Source organism: Tinamus guttatus, unplaced genomic scaffold, assembly GCF_059628265.1.
Source record: "Tinamus guttatus ecotype Peru unplaced genomic scaffold, ASM5962826v1 Tinamus_guttatus_pri_ptg001052l, whole genome shotgun sequence".
NCBI classification, from domain to species: Eukaryota; Metazoa; Chordata; class Aves; order Tinamiformes; family Tinamidae; genus Tinamus; species Tinamus guttatus.
Window position 1 is genome coordinate 54,028 of NW_028289586.1, and position 20,942 is coordinate 74,969.

At 38.3% G+C, this 20,942-nt stretch overlaps 1 protein-coding gene across 1 annotated transcript; it reads right to left on the reverse strand.

Moving 5' to 3' along the window:
- Positions 1 to 1,543: 1,543 nt before the first annotated feature.
- Positions 1,544 to 20,089, reverse strand: LOC148590875 (kell blood group glycoprotein homolog). Its single transcript, XM_088538369.1, has 18 exons — positions 20,050 to 20,089; positions 16,541 to 16,747; positions 15,300 to 15,503; positions 14,427 to 14,551; positions 13,411 to 13,557; positions 12,825 to 12,890; positions 11,810 to 11,998; positions 11,319 to 11,464; positions 10,421 to 10,544; positions 9,779 to 9,889; positions 8,944 to 9,042; positions 8,216 to 8,293; positions 7,694 to 7,797; positions 6,345 to 6,455; positions 4,497 to 4,564; positions 4,084 to 4,250; positions 3,214 to 3,309; positions 1,544 to 1,917 (listed from the first exon to the last, which is right to left on the reverse strand). Exons 1-18 carry the CDS (start codon positions 20,087 to 20,089, stop codon positions 1,741 to 1,743), a joined length of 2,259 nt encoding a protein of 752 aa, XP_088394495.1. The 3' UTR covers positions 1,544 to 1,740.
- Positions 20,090 to 20,942: the final 853 nt, after the last annotated feature.

Below are 20,942 nucleotides of genomic sequence, written 5' to 3' on the forward strand. Positions count from 1 at the left end.
ACTCACTCTTTGTGTAAAACTATCTTCAGTAAAAATCAAGAATGGATTCAGCTCACCCAATCTCAAAGGCGATCCTGGTTTTGAAGAAGCAAATTCTTAAACTTGTCATACATTGTAAGAGCAGGAAAAAAAAAGAGTATTTCCCCAAGAAATGTTTCCTCTTCCTTTTAACAACATACAATAAAAGTTAAAAACTCATCAAAACGAAGACTGTAAACAGCTTTTGCTTTCTATATACATTACAAAGTGGTCTTTATACAATGAAGTAACTCAAAAGTAGGGTGAATAATATTACAGATGATTAATTATAGCATTTGAATGACTGACTGAAATTATAAACATGTTTCTGGGAAAAAATGACGAAAAGAGTGGAGGACGTGTATACATTGTTTAAAAGTGACCCTTAAAGAAAAGCACAAGCCTAAATTTGTTATTTTTATGATGGCTGAATAAATCACATTATTTTGAGGTATTATTATTTATTATCTGTGTTGGAATATCAGCTAAGAATTCCAGTTAAGATAGGCACAGTACAAATACAAAACAAAGAAACAAACCTGACCATAAAGAATTTATAATCAAAGTCCTACTGTTCTTTTTTTCTGAAGCCAATAGTTTTATATTAATATTTTAGTCTTTAATGAAAATAAAAACACTGATGAGCCTGTTCTTGGAAATTTTTCTGATGCATTGATCAATACTTGGTAAGAGTTAATAGAATTACTATGAATTTCAGTTTTCATAATTATGGCATATTACTTATATTAATCCCTAAAATTCTATTTTGATTAGATAGTAAAAACCTACAACACATGAACTCCCCTGTTTGGAGAGTAAGTATTTATAAATCTAGAATCTGAAGGGATGAGAGAATCTGGTTCAGGATTCAGAAAAGGTCTTGGAATTCTGAATGTTCAGGCTAAATAATCTTCAGAGATCCCTAGGACCCCTTCTATCTGTCCAATATTTCACCTTTACCTGTATCCTTGCCCTAAATCAGAGAATGTGAATGTGTTAATGAATGTGTTAATGTGTGAATGATTAGTGCCAGTGAACTTGGATAGAAGGGCACAGATGAGGTATACAGCTAAAATTCTGCTAAATATTATTCATGTTAGTTGATGAAATAGATATCAAGAAGAACCTTCATTATTATGTGACTCATCTAACAATTTAGAAGCTGGAGCTACTTAGTCTTTCCTATCCTAGTCTCCACTTACTGGCAGAAGATTATTTCTTCTTCTCTGGCAGTGTAAATGTGTGGTTTGCATAGTAATCTACAGAATCTCCCTAACAGCTGCTCTGATATGAACAGGTCTTAGGGTTACAACTTGTTGGCCTGCACCTTCAACATGCCTGTACAGCTGCTGGATTCCACAGCGAAACACACCAAACAGAGGAACAAATGTAACGGTACTTTCCTAGACTGTTTTAGCCCAAGATGACTGGTTATCTTACTACCTTGGGACTTGCTGGACTCCGGAGTTGACCCAGCTGGAACACAGAGCTGGCAGCAGTAGGAAGAAACTCTATTCCCATATGAACTCAGGTTGGAATTTTTGAGACAATAAACTGCTGAGAGAAGTGCAAGTTGAGGCTGAGGAAAGGATAAAAAGGAAAGCAGATAAATGAATACGAGCACCATGTCTCTCCATAAGCCCAGATATGATGGCCATACTTTCACAGTTCAGGCCTTCATCTCTCTGGAGTCAAATTTCTCTTCCTCCTTTGCCATGCAGATTACCAGATGTGGCACTTCTTATCCGGGTTCATTGGTGATCTGCTGGGGCAGTGGAAGTGTTTGGCAAAGTCCTGACTATTGCTGACAGACCCATAGACACGAAGTGGCAAGGGGCTATGTGGATCTGTGTGTATGTAAGACTGCAGTTTCTCAGGATCCTGGTGTCCACACATTGCCTGAGAAGCAAAATAGAAAAGTCAGTTTGCATGAAAGCCCTCATGTGAACAAGTCCTAAGGGCCCCCTTTCTGTCTCTGCAGATTCTGCATGCCTGAGGCTGCTGAAGTTAGCAAGGAAACACACAAGGGGAGCAAATGGTATTCAGATCTTTTCCTTCACAACCACAATCTTCTACCGTCTTCCCCTTCTCTGTCTCACTCTCCCCTTCTGACAAGTCATGTGCTCTCTTTGTAAATTAGCTAGTCCAGAGCACAGAGAATGTTGAGCATCTCAGAGCTTGGACTCACGTAATCTTGCACTTCCCAATCTAATATGACAATAAAGATGTAGCCTCAGTATCTTTGGTTTCTCACATAAAAGCATTTAGTGCTCATTGAGAAAAAGACGTGTTTACACAACATAGTAGTATTATTAGGGAGGCGACGGTGAGGATATTGTATGATATTACTAGTGTTGTGGCTGAAAACCAGGTCGTCACTCTGGTAAGTAGAGTCTTCATTCAATGACAAAGGATGCAGTAGCTGCCACATAGCCTCTGAAATACAAGTCATGCCACAGAGATCCAACCATATGTGGTTTCAGGACTGGACTAGTTTTCTATTCACTGCTCTGACTGAAGGTCACTTACATGTGCAAAAGTTTTTCCTTCAGAGAATTACAGCAATTAATAAGGGAGTTACTTCTCTATGCATGGAAATCCAATGGTTTCTGATCAGCAACTCAACTACACAGCTTTGCACAAATCTTTAAACAAGAAGAGATTTCCTCAGAAATCACCATCAGTGTTATGTATGATCATGTACTTCTAGTTCCTTATCTCTAAATGACATTCTAAATTTCTTTTTCACCATCATTCATTCTGAGTATGACATCTAGTCATTTATTATGACAGAGTGGTGGATGGAAGAAGACGACTGATTTGTGCTTTTCTAGTAAAATTCCACTTGCCATTTGTAAGATTGAACATGATGGCAAAAATAGTAATCAGAGGCTGGCTGTGATGCACACCTTCTCTGACACAACTTGTCTGCTGCAATTTAAGTTTGGCAGATACCAGAACATTGTTTAAGATATGTTCACAGACAAGACTTACATTAGCTTTGAGACTCATTACAGAACAGCGTCCCATATGTGAATTTTAGCTTTCTAAAAGAGATTCTGCATCTCTCAACATTATCATGCCCAGTTCTGCAAGGAAGATTAAAGGGACCTGAACATCAAGAAAAACAAACTATAACAACGTAGAGGACAATGGAGTGGGAGACAGATGCCTGACTAGTCTGGAATTCATTACATGAGCAAAACTGAGGTAAAAGAGTTGATCATGTGTAAGTCCAATTTTAGGTAAATCCTTCTCTTGTCTGTGCTTTTTCAGCCAGTTCTTATAGGCCTGTGGAGAAAGAAAAGTAATAATAATAGCCCAATCTTCAGACAGTTTCCCCAAAACATGTCTTTCATTTGTGAGATATATCAGTCTAATAAATATTCAATAAATCTAAAAATGGATGGTCAGAAGAAGGTACGTGGTAACTGCACTATTAAAGAATGAAAATTACTTTTAATACAAGTCACCTATATGAATAAAATGTTGTTCATGTTGTTGCCACCAATAAACCTTTGTTTAGTTTGTAAATGCATGTGAACTACCTCAACATTCTTAGTGAAAAAAGTACCATCCGAGACCTAGATATCTCAGAGCACACTGAGCCAAACAATTAATTAAACTTTCAAAATCCTTGCATGAAGAAAGCAAAGATCCTTCTAGACAGAAGTTAATGCTGAAAGGAATATTATGGCGTTGTTTTAACACCCTCACAGAACCACAGAGAATTCTGGTTCTTGGGGTAACTTAAATTAACTTAAATGCCTCAGCTTAGTTCCATAGGAATGATATGTGTGACATAATAATTATCTACTTTTGTATGCATGAGAAAATTTGGCCCACCCTGGAATAGATGAAGGGGAGGAATGGCCTTATGTGGTAGTAGTGAGGAGTGACTGAAAAAGTTGAAGACGTGCACAGCACACACTGCACTGGCAGAGAAGTACAAAGAGCCTAGGATGGGGCAGCATGTAGGACAGGGATGCGCTGAAAATCTTACAGCATATTGGTTGAGTTGTGTGGTGAGACTGTAAGATTAGGGAAGTAGGTAAATTGCAATACCTGGTAAGCAACAGCAAGTCCTCCGTTGTCAGCTGTATTCTCCAAAAGAGTAAAAGTACCATTGGTCTTAAACCCGAACATAGAGTAACTTTCATACTGTTTTACCAAGCAATCTATAGCTTGCTGTAGTGCACTCCTGTTGCAGGTAAGACAGCCCCCAGGTAGCACTGCAGGTGAAAAAAGAGTCCTAGAAAGTTAAGTTATTTCTGCTGTTCACTTACATTCCCCACACTAATCATTGAGATTCTCTTAGTAATCTACATGATGTGGAATGGGTTTTCCTTAGCTTCACATGCCTTAATAATATACATTGACCATAGGGACCAGGATTTAAATTGCTTGTGGGAAAAGTACCACTGGGGGCGTAGAAGAGTAAACAAAGAAGATAAGCTTGACCAACAGCCAGTACTCACCATAATTATAGAATGCATGAAGAAGCTCATGTGCCATGAACACCCCCATGGCTCCAAAGTTCACAGCACTGGAAAATAAATAGGAAAAAAAAAGGCTTTTGAAAAGAAAAGGACATGAGTGTTCTTTGTCTTTAGCCACTGTGTACAACTGTGTGCTGAGTAGGAGCATTCAACTCTGAAAGAACACAGACAGACTTTCTATTAATTGCCTCCCAGATATAGCACACTGTAAAATCCAAATAAAAGTATAAATTACTCTACTAATACTTAAAATTGTCCCATGGGTTTGAGTTAAATTTATTCCCATCCATAATAATAATGAAGAGTCTGCTGAGAAACAGTGAGAGTCTTTCTGAAACACCGATTCTAATGAAAATGTATTGTTGAGATATGTCCCTAGTTACTCAAAAATTACACTAAGGTTTGACTACAAATACTCTGATTGTACCTTGTGAATGGTCCCACTACAGGCAGTGGAACCTGACCTCCAGAGGTCATCTATGATTCTATGCCATGAATTTACAGATATTCTCATGAATAAGAGTCCACTCGAAGCTTATTTCCATAATATGAAATGATAAGCTCATTTCTTCTTCACTGATTAAAACTGTGAAAAGCATTAAGTGAATGTAGAAGATCATTATTATATACTAAGAAGTCAATAAAGCACTGACAAAAACAGAACAGCTCATCTTCTGTAACAGCTGCTTTTTCAGAAGCTCTGTAGCTTATAAAAATAGTGTTGCATTACTGATTTCTTATTTTTAAAAATATCCTCAGAGCAATCTGAATTGAAGAGCTCTTTTTGGCAGTAAATTTTAAATTTGGAGGATAATAACATGCTAGCGTGCATGTTGTCCCCCCAAAAGCTGATAAAATTTGACTTTTGAGTCTACTGAACTGGAAGGACAGTGAGAAAAATCTATTTTGTTAAAACTGAATGTAAAAGTAGCAAGAATCTCCAGACACTTTGTCAGACATAAAGAATATGGTGAGAACCCGTATCACTTTTTTTTTTTTTTTGGCTATTATTCTTTCACTGTGTCTTATTCTTGATACGATAATGACTTTCTGACACACTTCAAGTAGTAGAGGATATTGTACAACTAGTGGTAGAAAATCAGAAAAAGAAGAACTATTTTAACTGAGACATCTGTTTCTTTCAAAATTAAGCCTCTTCCGACAGTGTGAATTTATCTCTGGAATAAAATGGGATTTTGACAAGTCTTTATCCATTATCATTTAAGAAGAAAGGATAAACAAGACTTTTATGGACAACTACAGTGACTTTAATATCAGAAAAATTATTGCTACGCAGATCTGTTCAATACGATGAAAGAATGCAATTACAAGAACTGCAGAAGAATCATAGCTACAAGGCAAAAAGAATACGTCCTCTTATTACAGGAGGTTTCTTTAAAAAAAGAGAAGAACAGAATTATATTTGATCATTTGAAGAGACATCTGACAGGAAGTTACTCGGTGACTCTCCTGTTTTTTATAGGTTTCACAGGAATTCTCGAATCTAGAAAATAAGATGCAGAGGTGAGCTATCTTCTTTGTAGTTAACCTGCATGAGATTTCTGCCTTTTTGCCCTGGATTCATATTCAATGCCAAGAAATCTAGGAGTCTGATATCAGTTAGCGACAGATGAAAACAGACTCAGCTTAGTTTCTAGATTCTGATTTTTCTTCAGCAAAGTCAATGGTCAAACACTTCCAGAGATTATTGGTGCAGAACTACATTTTTTTTAAAGCGGTAAAGACAAACCCATTATGATTCTTCCCAAAAACATGGTGCAGCAAAGGGAATTACGTTCAGTTTCCAACTTTGCAGTCTCTCCATACCTGGGAAATTCTGGATTGAAAAAAGGGCTGCGAAACATTCCAGCTGGGAAGACCACCATGTGCTGCCTTAGTGAGTAGTAGGAATGGACATGCCAAGGGGAAATCTTCCAGCTAGAAATGAGAGAACATATGAGAGAACATATTAACTCCTTACTTCATACCTTGCTCCTTTCCTTCACTGCATGTGCAAAAATGGTTTCCTTCATACCACCTATATGCAGCACAGGCAAAGGTTGAAGTTCCTATCATCCAGATAGGATCCAGAGTAAAAGATGTTTAGAGAAAACATGCACTTGTTTACATACAGTTACTGTAGTAGCTTAGTTTTCATGCACACTAATGGATTCCCCTTTCACAGCTTCCCTGTCCAGTAAGTCATAATTATTAGCCTCATAATATGCTGCATAGAGGCAGCCTTGGGCCCCAGGCATGCCTGCCTTCAAAAGCATCCTGTGTGCTGCTTTTGATATAATCACATTGTTATTCATGTCAACGCATTATTTTGCTGTCAGATAACAGCAAGCCCAGGACCATCTACTATTCCCTTTATTCAAGGTTTTATGATAAGGGGAGAAGAAAAGGTGATTTTTTTCCCCAGCGCCTGAAATGCTGGCACTTTTGGTAGCATGAGTTCACACTGAAGAGAGGCTGCCAGATTAATTTTTTTTGAATATGAGTCAGCAAGACATCTTTGCAGTGAAAAAGGCCAGTAGCACCCTGGGCTACATTAGGAGAACACTTGCCAGTGGGTCAGTGGAGCTAATTACACTCCTCTATTCAGCACTGGTGAAACCACATATGGCATACTGCAGTCATTTCTGTCCCCCTTCACTCCCTGCACCCCACACTACTGGAAAGGGACATACAGGAAAGGGACAGAGTCCAGTGAAGGGCCACTAAATGACTAAGGGATCGATCATTTGCCATACAAACAGAGGCTGAGAAACCTAGGATTGCTTAGCCTTAAGGACATCCAGGGAGATCTTCTCAATGTGTATAAATACCTCATGGCAGGGTGTAAAAACAATGATTCCAGATTTCTCCCAGTGGTATCCAGGGAAAGCACAAGAGTCAATGGTCACAATTTGAAGTATAGGAAATTTAAACATAAGATAAAAATATTTTACTGTGAGAGTGGTCAAACACTAGAGCTGGTGCCCAGAGAGGCTGTGGAGTTTCCATCCTTGGAGATGTCCAAAATCTGGCTGAGCACAGTCCTCAGTAATCTCTTATAGTTGACCTCGCTTTGGATTGAACTAGATGATCTCCACAAATCCTGGCCAACCTCAACTAAACTGCAAGTCTGTGATTCTGTGGTTTTTTTTTCCAGTTCAGTGTCTAAAACTTACTTATCCTCTGAGTGATGCTGAAGGAGTCTCTGGTAGGAATTCTCCCTCAGTGTCTTCAAGCAAGCCACGATATTGAGGAGAAAAGTTTCTTGATTTACCTGCAACTAAGGGAAGAGACAGGCAAGGTGACAGCCATAGAGCATAGAATGAATTGGACAGCATGAGAAAGAGCAAAGTCCCAGAAGCAAATAAAGGGACTCATCAAAACACAAACCACTGAAATACTTTCTTTTTTCCTCTCCCACGATAAAGAACTTCAATATAAGTTTTGACATGAAAGACATCCACAGGCCAAACAGAAGAGATCACACATCCAAGCAATAATAAATCCCTCTCGGTCCTACCCTCTTGATAGAAGAAAGCATAAGCAACAAAGTAGAAGCAATAGCTACAGGTTCCCTAGACAGTCTGTTACAGAACAGTAAGATATGCTCCAGAAATTCTAGGCTCTTTCAGCAACAGGCAGTTGATACAGATAAACTGCCAGTAATGAGGCAGGCATGTTTACATTATATAGCTCACATTCTGGTATTCCAGGTTCACTTTGTCAGTTTGAAGTATGTGAGCTGGATAGCCAACTTCCACTTGTAGTCTGGAAATCTGAAAATGTATCAAACAAAAAAAATAAAGAAACATCACCAGGCTTTACATTCTGGAAGTTCTTTTTAAGCTGTATTTTGAATCATGCAAATATCGTCTACAAATCAATCCTTTAAAATGACAGCTACACTGTTTCAAGCAATACATCTCCACTTGTTGCTCTGCTTTCTGAACTCAGTGGCCTGAGGCCTAATGGAGCTCTACTCCTTTTTTAACAATGTTTTCTGTCGTTAGACTCTCAGAGCTTCGTCGCTCTCTTTATGTGCAAATCTGCAGGTGCAATGTAGAAGAATCCATGGGCAAACACTGAGCCTTTCTGTATCTATGTATCAGGGAATGATCACATGTATATGACTGCTCTTACAAAACCACAAACAAGGAGATCTTCAAAACCCACTTGGACACAATCCTGTGCCACATGCTCTAGGTGACCCTGCGTGTGCAGGAGGGTTGGACTAGATGATCTCTTGAGGTCCCTTCCAACCTTAATGATTCTATGATTCTATGATTCTAAGTGCATTTAGACCTGTTTAATAGCATGTATTTGTAGAAGTGGCTAGGAATGTCTCTTTCATTCAGGCTCTTTCCATTACTCCTCTAAAGGCTTCAGGGAAAGGAAGGCCTCAGTAACTTACACCTTCTGCACGTACCAGAACTTTAGCTTCTACACGAGTCTTCTCATCCATCCACTCCACCTGATTGAGTCGGCTATACAGGGCATCTCTGATCTCAGAGAACATCTGCTCAGCCTGCCATGGAGGAAAAGAAAGCACTGTCAGGACTGCATAAAAAACTCTTTAGACTTTGCTTAGTCTTCTCACGTTCTGACAACTCAACCACAAAACAAATAGGGGTTCATGCCTCTTTCTCAGTAAGAGAGGAAATTCAGTTTTTATATCTCTTTAGTCTTAGGTTTCTTAGGTGTACTGTGATCCTTTGTTGGGCTCAGCATTCTCTCATACATCTTTTCCTCTTGCCTCTCACTATAGGAGGGAAGCATAACTGCTTTGTATTTAAATCTTATTGGAATGCCACCAGACCCAAAGTCCTCGACACTTCTTGTAAATTTGGGATTCACAGCTATTACAAATTGGGGGTCTCCTTTTCCGAAGTTATAGCAGTGTGAGACTCTCCTTCACAAAATTATACTTTCCTGATTCAGTTTTGTGCTTCAAACACAAAAAGTTTTGAGTTTCCTGCTATCTTTTCTTGGGGTTGTTGTTTTGTGTTACTTTATACACTGTAAACTCTTCATAAACCTCAGTGGCTACATTAGTTTTCCTTTAAAAAATGAAGCCTTAGCCTCAAAAGAAAAAAAAATGTGCAGCTCTCCTCAAAAAAGTAGGAAAAGTGTGTATGCACAAGACCATTAAACAGATAATCAATCTGCATATGACCTTGTTTCCTTGGTTTGAGGTTGACATGGCAAAGAAAGAAAGAGAGGAAGCTGAGATGTGCTTAGGGGAGAAGAGGATGAATACCTACAAGTTTCTTGTTCTGTTGAGGGAAAATTTCTTGAACAATCATCTGCCCTAGGACTGGTTCAAAAAAAAAGCTGGTTTCACTCAAGCACATCCGCCAGCGATCTTCTGGGATCTATAAGAATAGACAAAGAAATAGAGACACATGTGAGTGAGAAAGAATAGATTAAGATGAAAACAGTAGAAAGATATGTAGACAGATAAACAGTTGCATATCTGCTATTACTTAGAAATGAGAGACATAAATAATAAGTAATTACTTTAACTGATACTCTTAAACACCTCAGAAAACTTTGATGTGACACCCAAAAATAGAGAACTGATGGCTCTGTATCATGAGACAGGAAACAACATCTTCCTTGTTTGTATTTGTCTCAACTCCTAGATAAGTCCTAATCATTTATGAAAGTAAGCAGGGTAAACTGGTACTTTATTTTACATAAATAAAGTTTTTTTAACTTTAAAATTTTAACTTTAAAATTGCATATCATATCACTTTCAGAAACCGAAAGAATTTACTGGCATGGCAGGAGTGATTTTCCTCCCCAGATCTAACTCCATCCAGAAGACACATGAAGATAACATCCAGAAAGATTGTCCTAGCGCTGCTGTGGAGACTAAAGAAGTTGGTGGTAGGATAACTCACCATTCCAGATCCTGTTTTTCCATGAAGAATCTTAGATAGCTCCAGGCGTGCATCTTGGAATCGACTGTCTAGGGCTGGGAAGAGGTTCCCAATCAGACAGACCATCATGTAGATGTGAAGGATCCTGTAGGAAAAGGGCACTTATAAAGATCAATATTAAAGGTCCGTTTAAGCCCATATTATTTAAGCACTAATATCATTAATAACCTTGGGCTAAAACAACGAGAAGGAAACCCTTAATTCAGGAATCACAGTGAATTGGGAGGAACAGGCATGAGAAAACATATGGAAAAACGAGTAAGAGGCTGAGTGTAAACATGGGGCTTGGCAGCACATTTGTTTGAGCCCTGTATATGATCACTGCAGACTGTCCTATCTGCTCATTGAACTCCATTCCCATTTTCTGTGTGGTTGTGCTTTTTGTTCTGAACATATATGCAAACTTGAAGTTGGACCAGCCACTGAGAAGGATAAGAAGTTTGAGTACCCTCAGGTGGAGTCAGATTATGAAATTTGGAAGATTTTAAGTTCAAGTGCCTGCTCTGAGGAGACCAGGAGGCCTAACACCAGCAACTGGTTAGGCTGAACGTCAGAGATCAGCTACTGGGGTGATTTGTATTCTATTTATGTATCTATCTAGACAGATAGAGAGATAAGCATTTTGTCTCTGTCAATCTGTGTGGCCAGATGTTATATGTCTATATACAGGGTGTGCATGTGCAAGACTATTGGGAGTAGGCATTAAGCCTCATGATTGGCTGAACCTGAGGATATAGAGCCACATGTGCTTTGAATTCATTATACCAGCAATTTCAGGAACATCCTTCACAGACCTCTATAACTGAAGTTATTTTTTTCTGAGGTTTGAACAGCTACTACCATAGATATTAACTCCTACCTTTGCTTCTGCCATTGCTCAATAAGCCGTGACATGCCTTGCAAGTAATCCATGTCATGTACTGCAATTGGCTGAGAGAGATTCACTGGCACAGGATGGAAGGCTGCCTGCAGACACAGCAGCCAGTCGATTGCGGGTGCCTTTTCCTAAAAGTAAAGTAAAGCTTACATGGTGAACTACACACCCAGATTAACTGATAAAAATCAATAGGGAAATTTGGGTATATTCCCTAATACCAGTAACGCATATTTTAAATCAGTTGAGCTGTGGCTATTGGATGGGAATTGGTTATAGTAGAAAAAGAGAGAAGACATACTTTTATCAAATTAGCATGGTGGGGCTGGAGTCCTGGAAAGCCCAACATGCTACCAATAAGAGACAGTAGGTTAATAGGTTATTGAGAGTTCAATAGATTCCACATATTAGCTGCAATGGCATCTAAACAAGGTATCTTATATCTCTTTTGATCTGGATCTTCCAGATATGAATACCTGTAGCTCCCTAATGGTGGTACGATAGAACAGCATTCCTCTCTGCTGTCTTTCCTGCAGTGGCGTGATAACTTGCTGGAGGTTAGAGATGAAGGACAAGGTAAGGGAAAAGAAGCCAGGGGGAACATCCTGTGGTTCTCCAAGCAGGTGCCCTAGTTTCTCCAAATATGAGAGATACACACGGAGAACCTACAATACAGAGCATTGGGAAAAACATGACTGAAATTAAGTCACTCTATGCATCCCATGCTGAGCCCAGCTGCTTTCTCAAGGAGAGCATTGTATTCCCGACAAATAATAAACTTATTTTTATCCTGCCTTACTATCACTTTAAATAACAGTACCATTTTAGAACAGCAGGCCCTAAAATAGAGAGAAAAATGTAGTAGATAGTGATACAAAGAGTCAGTATTCTGGATGGAGATGAAATGTCAGATTCTTACTTCTGTTTTCATGAGCTGTCAAGAAAATGTGTTGGGTGAGGAGGCTCATTATTTAAGGACTTGTCTGGAAGAGTCAGAGTCAGAAACTGAAATCAACTCATTTTTATGCATTTCAGAAAAAACGAGAGTGTTGTGATGAAATAAACCTTGCTGTAAAGACTTGCTCCCAAGGTCAAAGAGCTCAAGATTAAGACTTCTATAATTAACTTTAAAATGCTAGCTACCAATCCCCCAATACACACACATTTTAATTTGTATGTTATAATGCCTTTCTGTGGACAAGACGAAATCTAAGGAGAAGCCTAGATTCATATAACTTAAAAAACATATATTAAATGTATAGCAAGTTCTTTATGGATTAAAGCTCATCACCTAAGAAGAGGTTGCCTTTTACAAAATAAACTTCTAGTGAAGTAAACAATTTTGTACCAAATTCCTTCTGGAGACATTTACAGAGGTTCATACCCCTGTGTCCATACCCCATGGAAACAGGCCACTCTGAACCAGGAGGCAATTCAAGGAGATCCCTACACCAAGCTATTTTTACCTTGCTTCAGCCTCTGATATGTTACCTCAAGATAATTTTTTTTCTCTTTGAATTTACTCTCAGGTGGCATCTCAAACTCAGGATGGTCAATCTGCAAAAGGAGAGAAGGAAAATCATCCAACTTTCAAAAATTACTGGAAACATGAAAATAATACATTCAGCAGTCTGTGTTTATTTCTGTGTCACAGATTTTGAATTGTCAAGTGTTATAAATTGCTCATATCTGTTGCAATTGGTGTTCAAATGTAAGTCACACTGTTAAATATTTCTATATGTACTCATAGCAGTAGCAAACTATGTCAATAGCACTATTGCATCTTTATTGCACTACTCATGCCCATTCCTGTAAGAACAGCAAATTCTTTCCATGACAAAATACAATCTACACAGGCCAGACAGAAGAGATGAGAGAAAGGATGTAACTTATTTATCATCCTCTCCTCCTTTTTCAGGAAGACTTTAAAAAAAAAATACTTTCAGGTAGTTAAAAATCAAGCCTTAGGGGAAATTTTTACAAAACTTAGCATGAGCAAGCCTGTATCCCTCCAATTGCCTAACCTATCCTTTATTCCCAGTGCTTCCTGATGGCCCTGTTTTCTAAGTCCACTCACCTGAATTATATTGGTGTTTGGGTCAAAAGGGCTAGGTCCTACATGGACACTGAAAAAGGGAAAGGTGTTGTATCTGCCCATGAGAGTCTGAAGTGTTTTGTTAAAATCTTTTGCTTTCCCAATGCCTGTGATATTCCAGACACCAACCTAGAGAGGGAGACAGGCAGCATGAGAGAAGGAGAAACATATTTGTTCAATCCTTATTTACTCCTGTGAACTCAGTCATTATGACAACTGTGAAAAAAATAAGGCAAAGAGCAAAAAGTGAAATGCACGAAGACTTCTACATACTCCGTTTGATTGTTGGCTTTATAATGACATCGCTTTCACTTAAGCAAAGTCACAAACTACAGAATGACACAGGGATGGAAAGAGGTCATACTTTTATAAAGTCTTTGGGAATGACAAACAGAGATCAAAGATTAATGGTTCCACCTCCCTAACAGCAGATTCAAATGTGGGTTTGCAGTTGGTCATCCTTTTACTGAAAGGTTCTCCCACCATTCTTGGACACAGAGCATAAATTATCCTTGTTTATAGAAAGAGGGACGCACCTCCTGCTACTCAGCCTGGGAAGAGCAGCATTTTCTTCTTCAAGCAAGCCTTCCCAAAGCCTACAGTAGCAGATGGCTATCAAATCTTAAATACAAAATCTCAGCCATTTTTCATGATGTTCCCTGGCTTGTAAATTGTATAATACTGAATGGAGTGTCTGAGATTTAAAGTGTTACCCTTTCTGTAGTCTTGGTTGTTGAATGATTCTAAAGAACTATTTAAGGTCATTAGCATAAATCCAGGGACAAGGTGCCAGAAAGCCAGATTTGGGAGACAGCATTTAAAAATAAAAAACTGTATTACTTAGAAGTTGAGCTGTGAACCTTCAGCTTATTTAAGTACCATATGCTAGCAAAATACATAAGAAAAAAAATAGAAGACTATCTAGTCAGCACTTCACTTGTATCTTTTCCTTACAAGAATTAAATTCTGTAGAGAGAGATAATAACACAAACATTCACCTGACTTAGGAGGCCCTTCAACGGCTGAATTCCTTGGGATTCTATCAGTTGAGTATCCATGCAGGACTGATAGAACAAGACTGCTTTCTCTCTAGCTGAGCCTCTTACCCCAGACTGTGCGGTCTCTGAGAAAAAAAAAGAGGTAAATAAAGAGGTAAAAAAAAGGTAGAAAAATAGAAAAGGATGTAATAAAATATTATATTGCACTGTGATTCAGAAAAATTTAACAAATATATCCATGCTGGTCACTACTATGGAACCTTCAGAACCAGAAAGTTAATTTGTGACTAGCCAAGCTAAAAGAACTCTAACCGTGAAAAAGGAGAAAACTTCTATTTTCAAGAAATCCATCTAGCACTGTAAAAAAAAAATCTGTGCCTAGACTACTGTTAGGGCATGTCAAAATGGATGAAGGATCCTGTTCACCCAGGCATACAGAGCCTGAGACTCTTCAGAGCCGTGATTCTTCCTGAGGCCAGGTAAATGGGTCTCTTCACACTGAAAATCGAGTATAACAGGAATATAGTTCATATATTGGCTTCAGTCCAACATGAACTAAGGACAGGACCAGAGTATAGATTGAAAGACAGCCAAAGGGGCTACTTCCATAAGGCAACAGAAAAATGGCTTGGTTTTCTGTCAGAATTTGGAGTGTGACTTCCATAACACTTGGCAAACGGAACTGAAATGTTTGAAATGTGGTTATTATAATATGACATGGAATATAGGAATATATCTGTACATGTAATGGCAGAAGAATAAAAGGACTGGAATCAGTCCCTGTTGGAAATGACTCTGCTCTTAGATATCAGAATTTGCAGCTCTAACTGAGGAAGATGCTAATGTAACACAGCAATCATCTCCTGTCCCTACCTAAAAGTTTTTTCAGGATCAGCTGGTTTTCTTCCAACAATGCATCAAAGACATTTAGTGATTCTTCTGTGGTTCTGCTTGAGCGTTTGCCTTCCCAGCTGCCACAGGCATATTTGTAGAAATCCTTACAGGGGTCTACTGTGTCATTCCTAGAAATCAAGAGTCTGGCCAATAGTGCAAGACCCACCTCAGCATCACAGGATCCTGCTTAGGAAGAAAACAGAAGAGAACTGAGCAGCAACAATGGTGAGTGAGAACAACTCCAAACAAAAAAGTGAGGAGGAGGTCTCTGTGGGACATTTCTCTGAAAAGATTTATTTTGGTCCAAACTTCTTTGCATCTGGAGTGTTGAATTCCCTTTAAAGTTCTGCTGAACATGGAATAAATCATGTGCTATCTTTGGCTTCATTGGAGGACTGCTTTTGCACTTTTTAAGGGAGATTCTGAAAATAAAAGACAGATGATCAGGCCAGAGCTAGTGTCCTGTATTGGTACTATCTAGGTAGTCTACTTTGCTTTCTGAATGTATGTTCTCTGACTCAACACTCACTGGTTTGGCTAAGTATAAATAAGAAACTACTGATGGTGCCAACACATGAAACAAGACAAGGACATAGCACAGAGAGGGTAAAGTAGATTTAAAGTTTAAAGTTTAAAACATGTACATAAAACATTCTGCAAATAAGTGTTTAGTGAATTTGACAGAGGACTGAATGTTTCTAGTCTTTCTTTGCAGCTCCCCAGTGAGCAGGAGACTGACTTTTCTCTCTATGACATGATGACACTAGTTGGTGCTAGAAAAGTAGGACTAGACTTATGAAATCAGGAATGGAAAAGTGGAGGAGTGTGAAACATCAGTCAGCCCCAATTTCCTGGCTCCTAGACAGAGCAAGATGCTACAATTGCACACAGTTGTAGGTCAGGAGCATGAGAATCAAAAATATAGAATCAATGTATATAGGCAACACAATGCTGCCTCAAAGGTGTGTCCAGGCATAATAAAAGGCAGATACAGGAGGAGAAGTGGAGGGGAGGAGGATCTTTAAGTAGGAAGCTACGATCCAGAAAGGAGACCAAAATCCTTGTTTACAATCAATATCTTTTAACATTTAATCGAGATTCTGAAAGTCTGATTCTCACACAGATGCTAAGCCAAATAAGCCCTGGAGAAAGATAGAATATGAAGGAGTCTTATAAATGAGGGGATGAAGAGGCAGGGAAAAGGATACCATGTATTATACCTAGACTGCAGCTCATCGTTATGTGGGTGATAAGCAACGTAAGGCCCAGGACAATGCTGAGAACTAGTGCACACAGAAGTAGGCTTTTTCCCCAGAGACATTGCTCCTTCTTTGCAACTGCTCTCAGCTCTAGGTCACAGGTCTGAAAAAACAAAATGAGACAAGCAGAGGAAAAAAAAGAGAGAGATAATGTTGTTAAAGTTAGTACTAGTCATATTAATTTTCATCTATTTTAAGAGTAAATAACTGATGAGACTAGTGCTAGAGCACTATAATATTCCAGATCGCTGAGGTGATTCTTTTCCCAGAAGTTTCCTGACTTCCTTAATTTCCCTTGCTTTTCCAGATACACCTTTTGCACAACATGAAAAATTAATGCATTTCCTTTTGCACAACATGAAAAATTAATGCATTTGAAAACCATAAAATTTCTTATGTGAGGGTCAGTCTCCCCATAAGTCTATTCCGGGGTCACCTTGCATATACTTCCTCGAAGTATCAAAGCTTTTTTGTGCCTGGTGTCTACAGAAATGATTACTCTATTACGGTTTACTAGCCTGAGAATTCCTTCGAGATCTTTCTGCAAGATGTAACTCCTGCATCCTAAGCCTTGGAGTCCGGTTCACATGGGAGAAAAGACTTGTATAGTCTAAAAAGCACAGTAAGTTGCAAGTCACAGCTGATATCTTATATACAGACAGGTTTTATCTCACTTCAATTTATTTGTATTTAGTATTCTAGGTCTGCCTTTTTAGTCAGTGGAAGAGTACCCCTTCTATTTCAGACATCTGTCTTCAGATATGCTAAAGCATAATTCAGAAACATCAATCTTTTTATCCATTGTGTACAAAGGAAACTATGGCTATGCTAGGCTACTCTCCTAAAAGTTTATTTAAGAGTACAATAAGATGAAATTTACTCTGTGTGTCGTCTGCTTCTACCTAATTTGATGTGCACATACCAGAAGAACAGTGTATCACAAGAAAATAGACACGTGAATGGAACCTGGTGGTGTAACAACAGTGAAATAACTAGATACACAGTAAAGAAAAAGAGGCAGGAGAAAGAAGAGAAAAGGAACAGAGAAGCCTCAAGGAAGAGGGATAGGGAAGAAAGAGTATAGCAAGGAAGGGGTAACTCTAGTAGGCATGTGAGCTGATAAAATATGCTAGTTTGAGGTGCTCTCAAGGACTCCCACAGGGTCACGACCTGGCATGCACTCCCTCCCTCCTAGGAGTTTAGCTTCCAGTGCTTAAAGCCAGGTCTCTGAAATACAAAAGTTCTGTGAGGAACCTTGGCTGTCTTTGGAACTCTCTGAGAGAAAAAAAAAAAAAAAAAAAAAAAAAAAAAAGAAGCCTCAGTGGAGGCACATTCTCCTTCGTTTGGGAGCTGCTTTTTGCACCTCTCATGCTCGATCTCCATCTGAGATATGCTGCAGCAACATTAAAACCATGCCTATGCCTGGCTATACCCCATTGATTTGGATCCTGATCTTAATCTGTACACTTGACTTTCAGCCTTGACCTTGGATCTTCCTCTTCACTATAGATTTTCCTGGTGATTTAGCTGATTGGCTATATCACCAGATCTGCTTTACTCCCCTAATTTCAGCATTGTGGGGTAACACCCCTTACAGATAAGGACATTGTTCCTTGCCTGCCTTGTCATGGACTCTCAGCTACCAGCTTATCTTTCTGTGCCAGTCCTTGCTGCTCCCTTTAACAAAGCAGTTAAAGATTATCTTAAGCTTCAATTGTCATCAGGCTCAGAATTTAACTTCTTTAACACAAAACCAGAATGCATGATCTGTACAAAAATAACAAGAAGAAAAGAAGCCACAGCCTACAAGAAGTGAAGCACTCTCACAGTACATACCTATTCCCATGAGAAAAGGTTAGGAAAATGAATGAGTCTGCTGTTTAATAATCTTCCCTAGTGTACTATTGAAGGATGCTCAAATGCTGTGGTGGAGCTTCCTATATAAAAACTTCAACAGAATAGAAAACACAGAATGCAGTAAAGCAGAGCTTAGTATGTGATATCCTTCAAACACACACTTGTTACGATCATTAACAGAGGCATCTCAAAAGCAAATGGCAATATCTTGAGTCCTGCAACCTTTTAACAAGGGTTGAATGCCTAACGGCCTTTGTACCTTTAAAATCCTATTTTTGGCTACATAAAGCAGGATACAGAATAACTAAGTGGAAAGCATGTACGTACAAGCAAACTCTGGTGTTAAAAGTTGCAAAATAAAAAACACAGTCATATTGGCACTGTACATACAATAAATATACGATGAGGAACATAAAGGAGAAAATTTGAATTCCTTTCATACGCCCTTGCAGTAACACATTTTAGTTTTTATCTTCCAAGTGGAAAGTAAGGCGGGGAAAAATGGGAAAGAAAATTTTCCCATCTGAAAAGGAGGAGGAACAATATCAAGCCTTCAACTCTCACCTATATCTTTTACTATGCTCTTGACTCCTCTGTCACAATAGACTTGCTTTTTTCAAGGTGAAAATCTGGTCTATCCCAATTATGAAGTATTTACAACTTCTCTAGTCTCATCCCTGTTAGATTCCTAGTCTGCTTTGAATCTTATTTTTGTGCCACAAATGAACTATCTGGTTTTCAGAACAAAAACAACAAAATACAGAGCCTTTCCAAAATCAGCGGATTAAAGGTGGCATGAATTTAACTAGATGGAACTGTAGATGGACTAAATAAATTCAGGGCACAGGAGGCAGAAATGTTGCACAGCTTGAACGACACAAAAGCAGTTTTCATGGCAAGCTTCATAGCTTAGGTCTGTTATCCAACATGCCCAACATAAAAAGACAAGCAAATGGTTTGAAGGAGGCTATGGAAGAAAATAAAGAGCCTATAATCTCTGACAAAGTTCCCACATATGGGCTTTGTTTATGAGTAAGTAAGTATTTGCACAAAGCTGAAAATTAATGTTATTTCCATTATGGCTTCATTTCTTCCATGCTTTTAAGTGTGTGCAAGTGCTCTATAGCTAAATTTGTGAGATCAAATGCCTGTAAAATCAATAAAAGTTTATTTCTAATTGTCCTCTTGATTGTAAAACGAACAACTGAATTTATGTTGCAACAGTCTGCTCCATGAGACATCCAATTCAAATGAGAGCATGATTTAGGCTAGCAGAATCTGCACAGGATCCACACTGATAAAGCAAGAACTGTTTGATTGCAGATGAACCAGGCAAAAAATGTGACTTTCAGTCGACAGCTCTTGTTGTTTGTGAGCCAGCCCTGAATTCTGCAGAGAGTTTTAAGTCCTTTGTCTTAATTCCCTCTCACCTTACATTTCATCAGTATTCTGTACTGTTGCAGAAAAGAAGCACTAAGCATCTAACTTTGAGGAAAAGCAAATGAAATAAAGATACCAAGGGCAGGGATATTTGGAGCTGTTATTCATAATTATTTTCGAGGCAATTTATGGGTATAATTTTTCAGACAGTAGATTATTCACAAATAACTTACTTCTGACTGTTGTCCAAATAATGTACATCACACTAGCCATGTGGATGATGTGTTTTCAGACTAATTTGTAAATAACTTAATCATTTTTCTTAAATCTAGCTTCTGTAAGCAAATCATATAAGTACATAAAATTAAGCATATTAAATTCCATTTGAGAAGTAATGTTTAAGCCTGTGTCAAAACTAGTATGCCTGGTAACATGGGAAACTAAACAGAATATTTGCTGAATTAGATCTGGACTACCAAAAATTAGAACCATAGCAAGAGTCAATAACTACTTAAAATTTTGACTGATGACACCTCTCACAGGAATATGAAAATACATATACAAATCAAACATGCAAATTCTGGAGACAGCAAAATGCAGTTGAGATAAATACGACAAATATGATAAATATGACCTTTTGCTATAAAACCACAGGTTTTGCATCTTTGCACAGCATACCATATAATTTTTATTTCTAATTTTAATTAGTTTCATAGCAAATATTCTTCATTCTATTGCATTTTAATATCTTGTACATTTTGGCGACCCTGAGATAACAACTCAGTGTGTGCTGCCTGTAAACATGCAGTTAACATTTATTGGCTCTATTTATATGAGACTTCAAATCAGATATCATACTACACGAAGTGCAATTAGCCATGCCATTTTCACATTCATAAAACTATACCACAGTCACTCACAGTTATTTATGTGTGGGGGAAAAATGTTGCATAAAGAGTTTCTGAAAATAATTTGTTTGCTGAAAGATGAGAATATAGTCAACAAAGAAAATAATCAGACGGTTATTATTAGTTATTACAAGAAGTTAAAACATCTGGATGGCCTTTAAGATGACTAATCCGGAGGCAAGAAGTCCCAGATCCTTATGCCACACCCAACATCATTA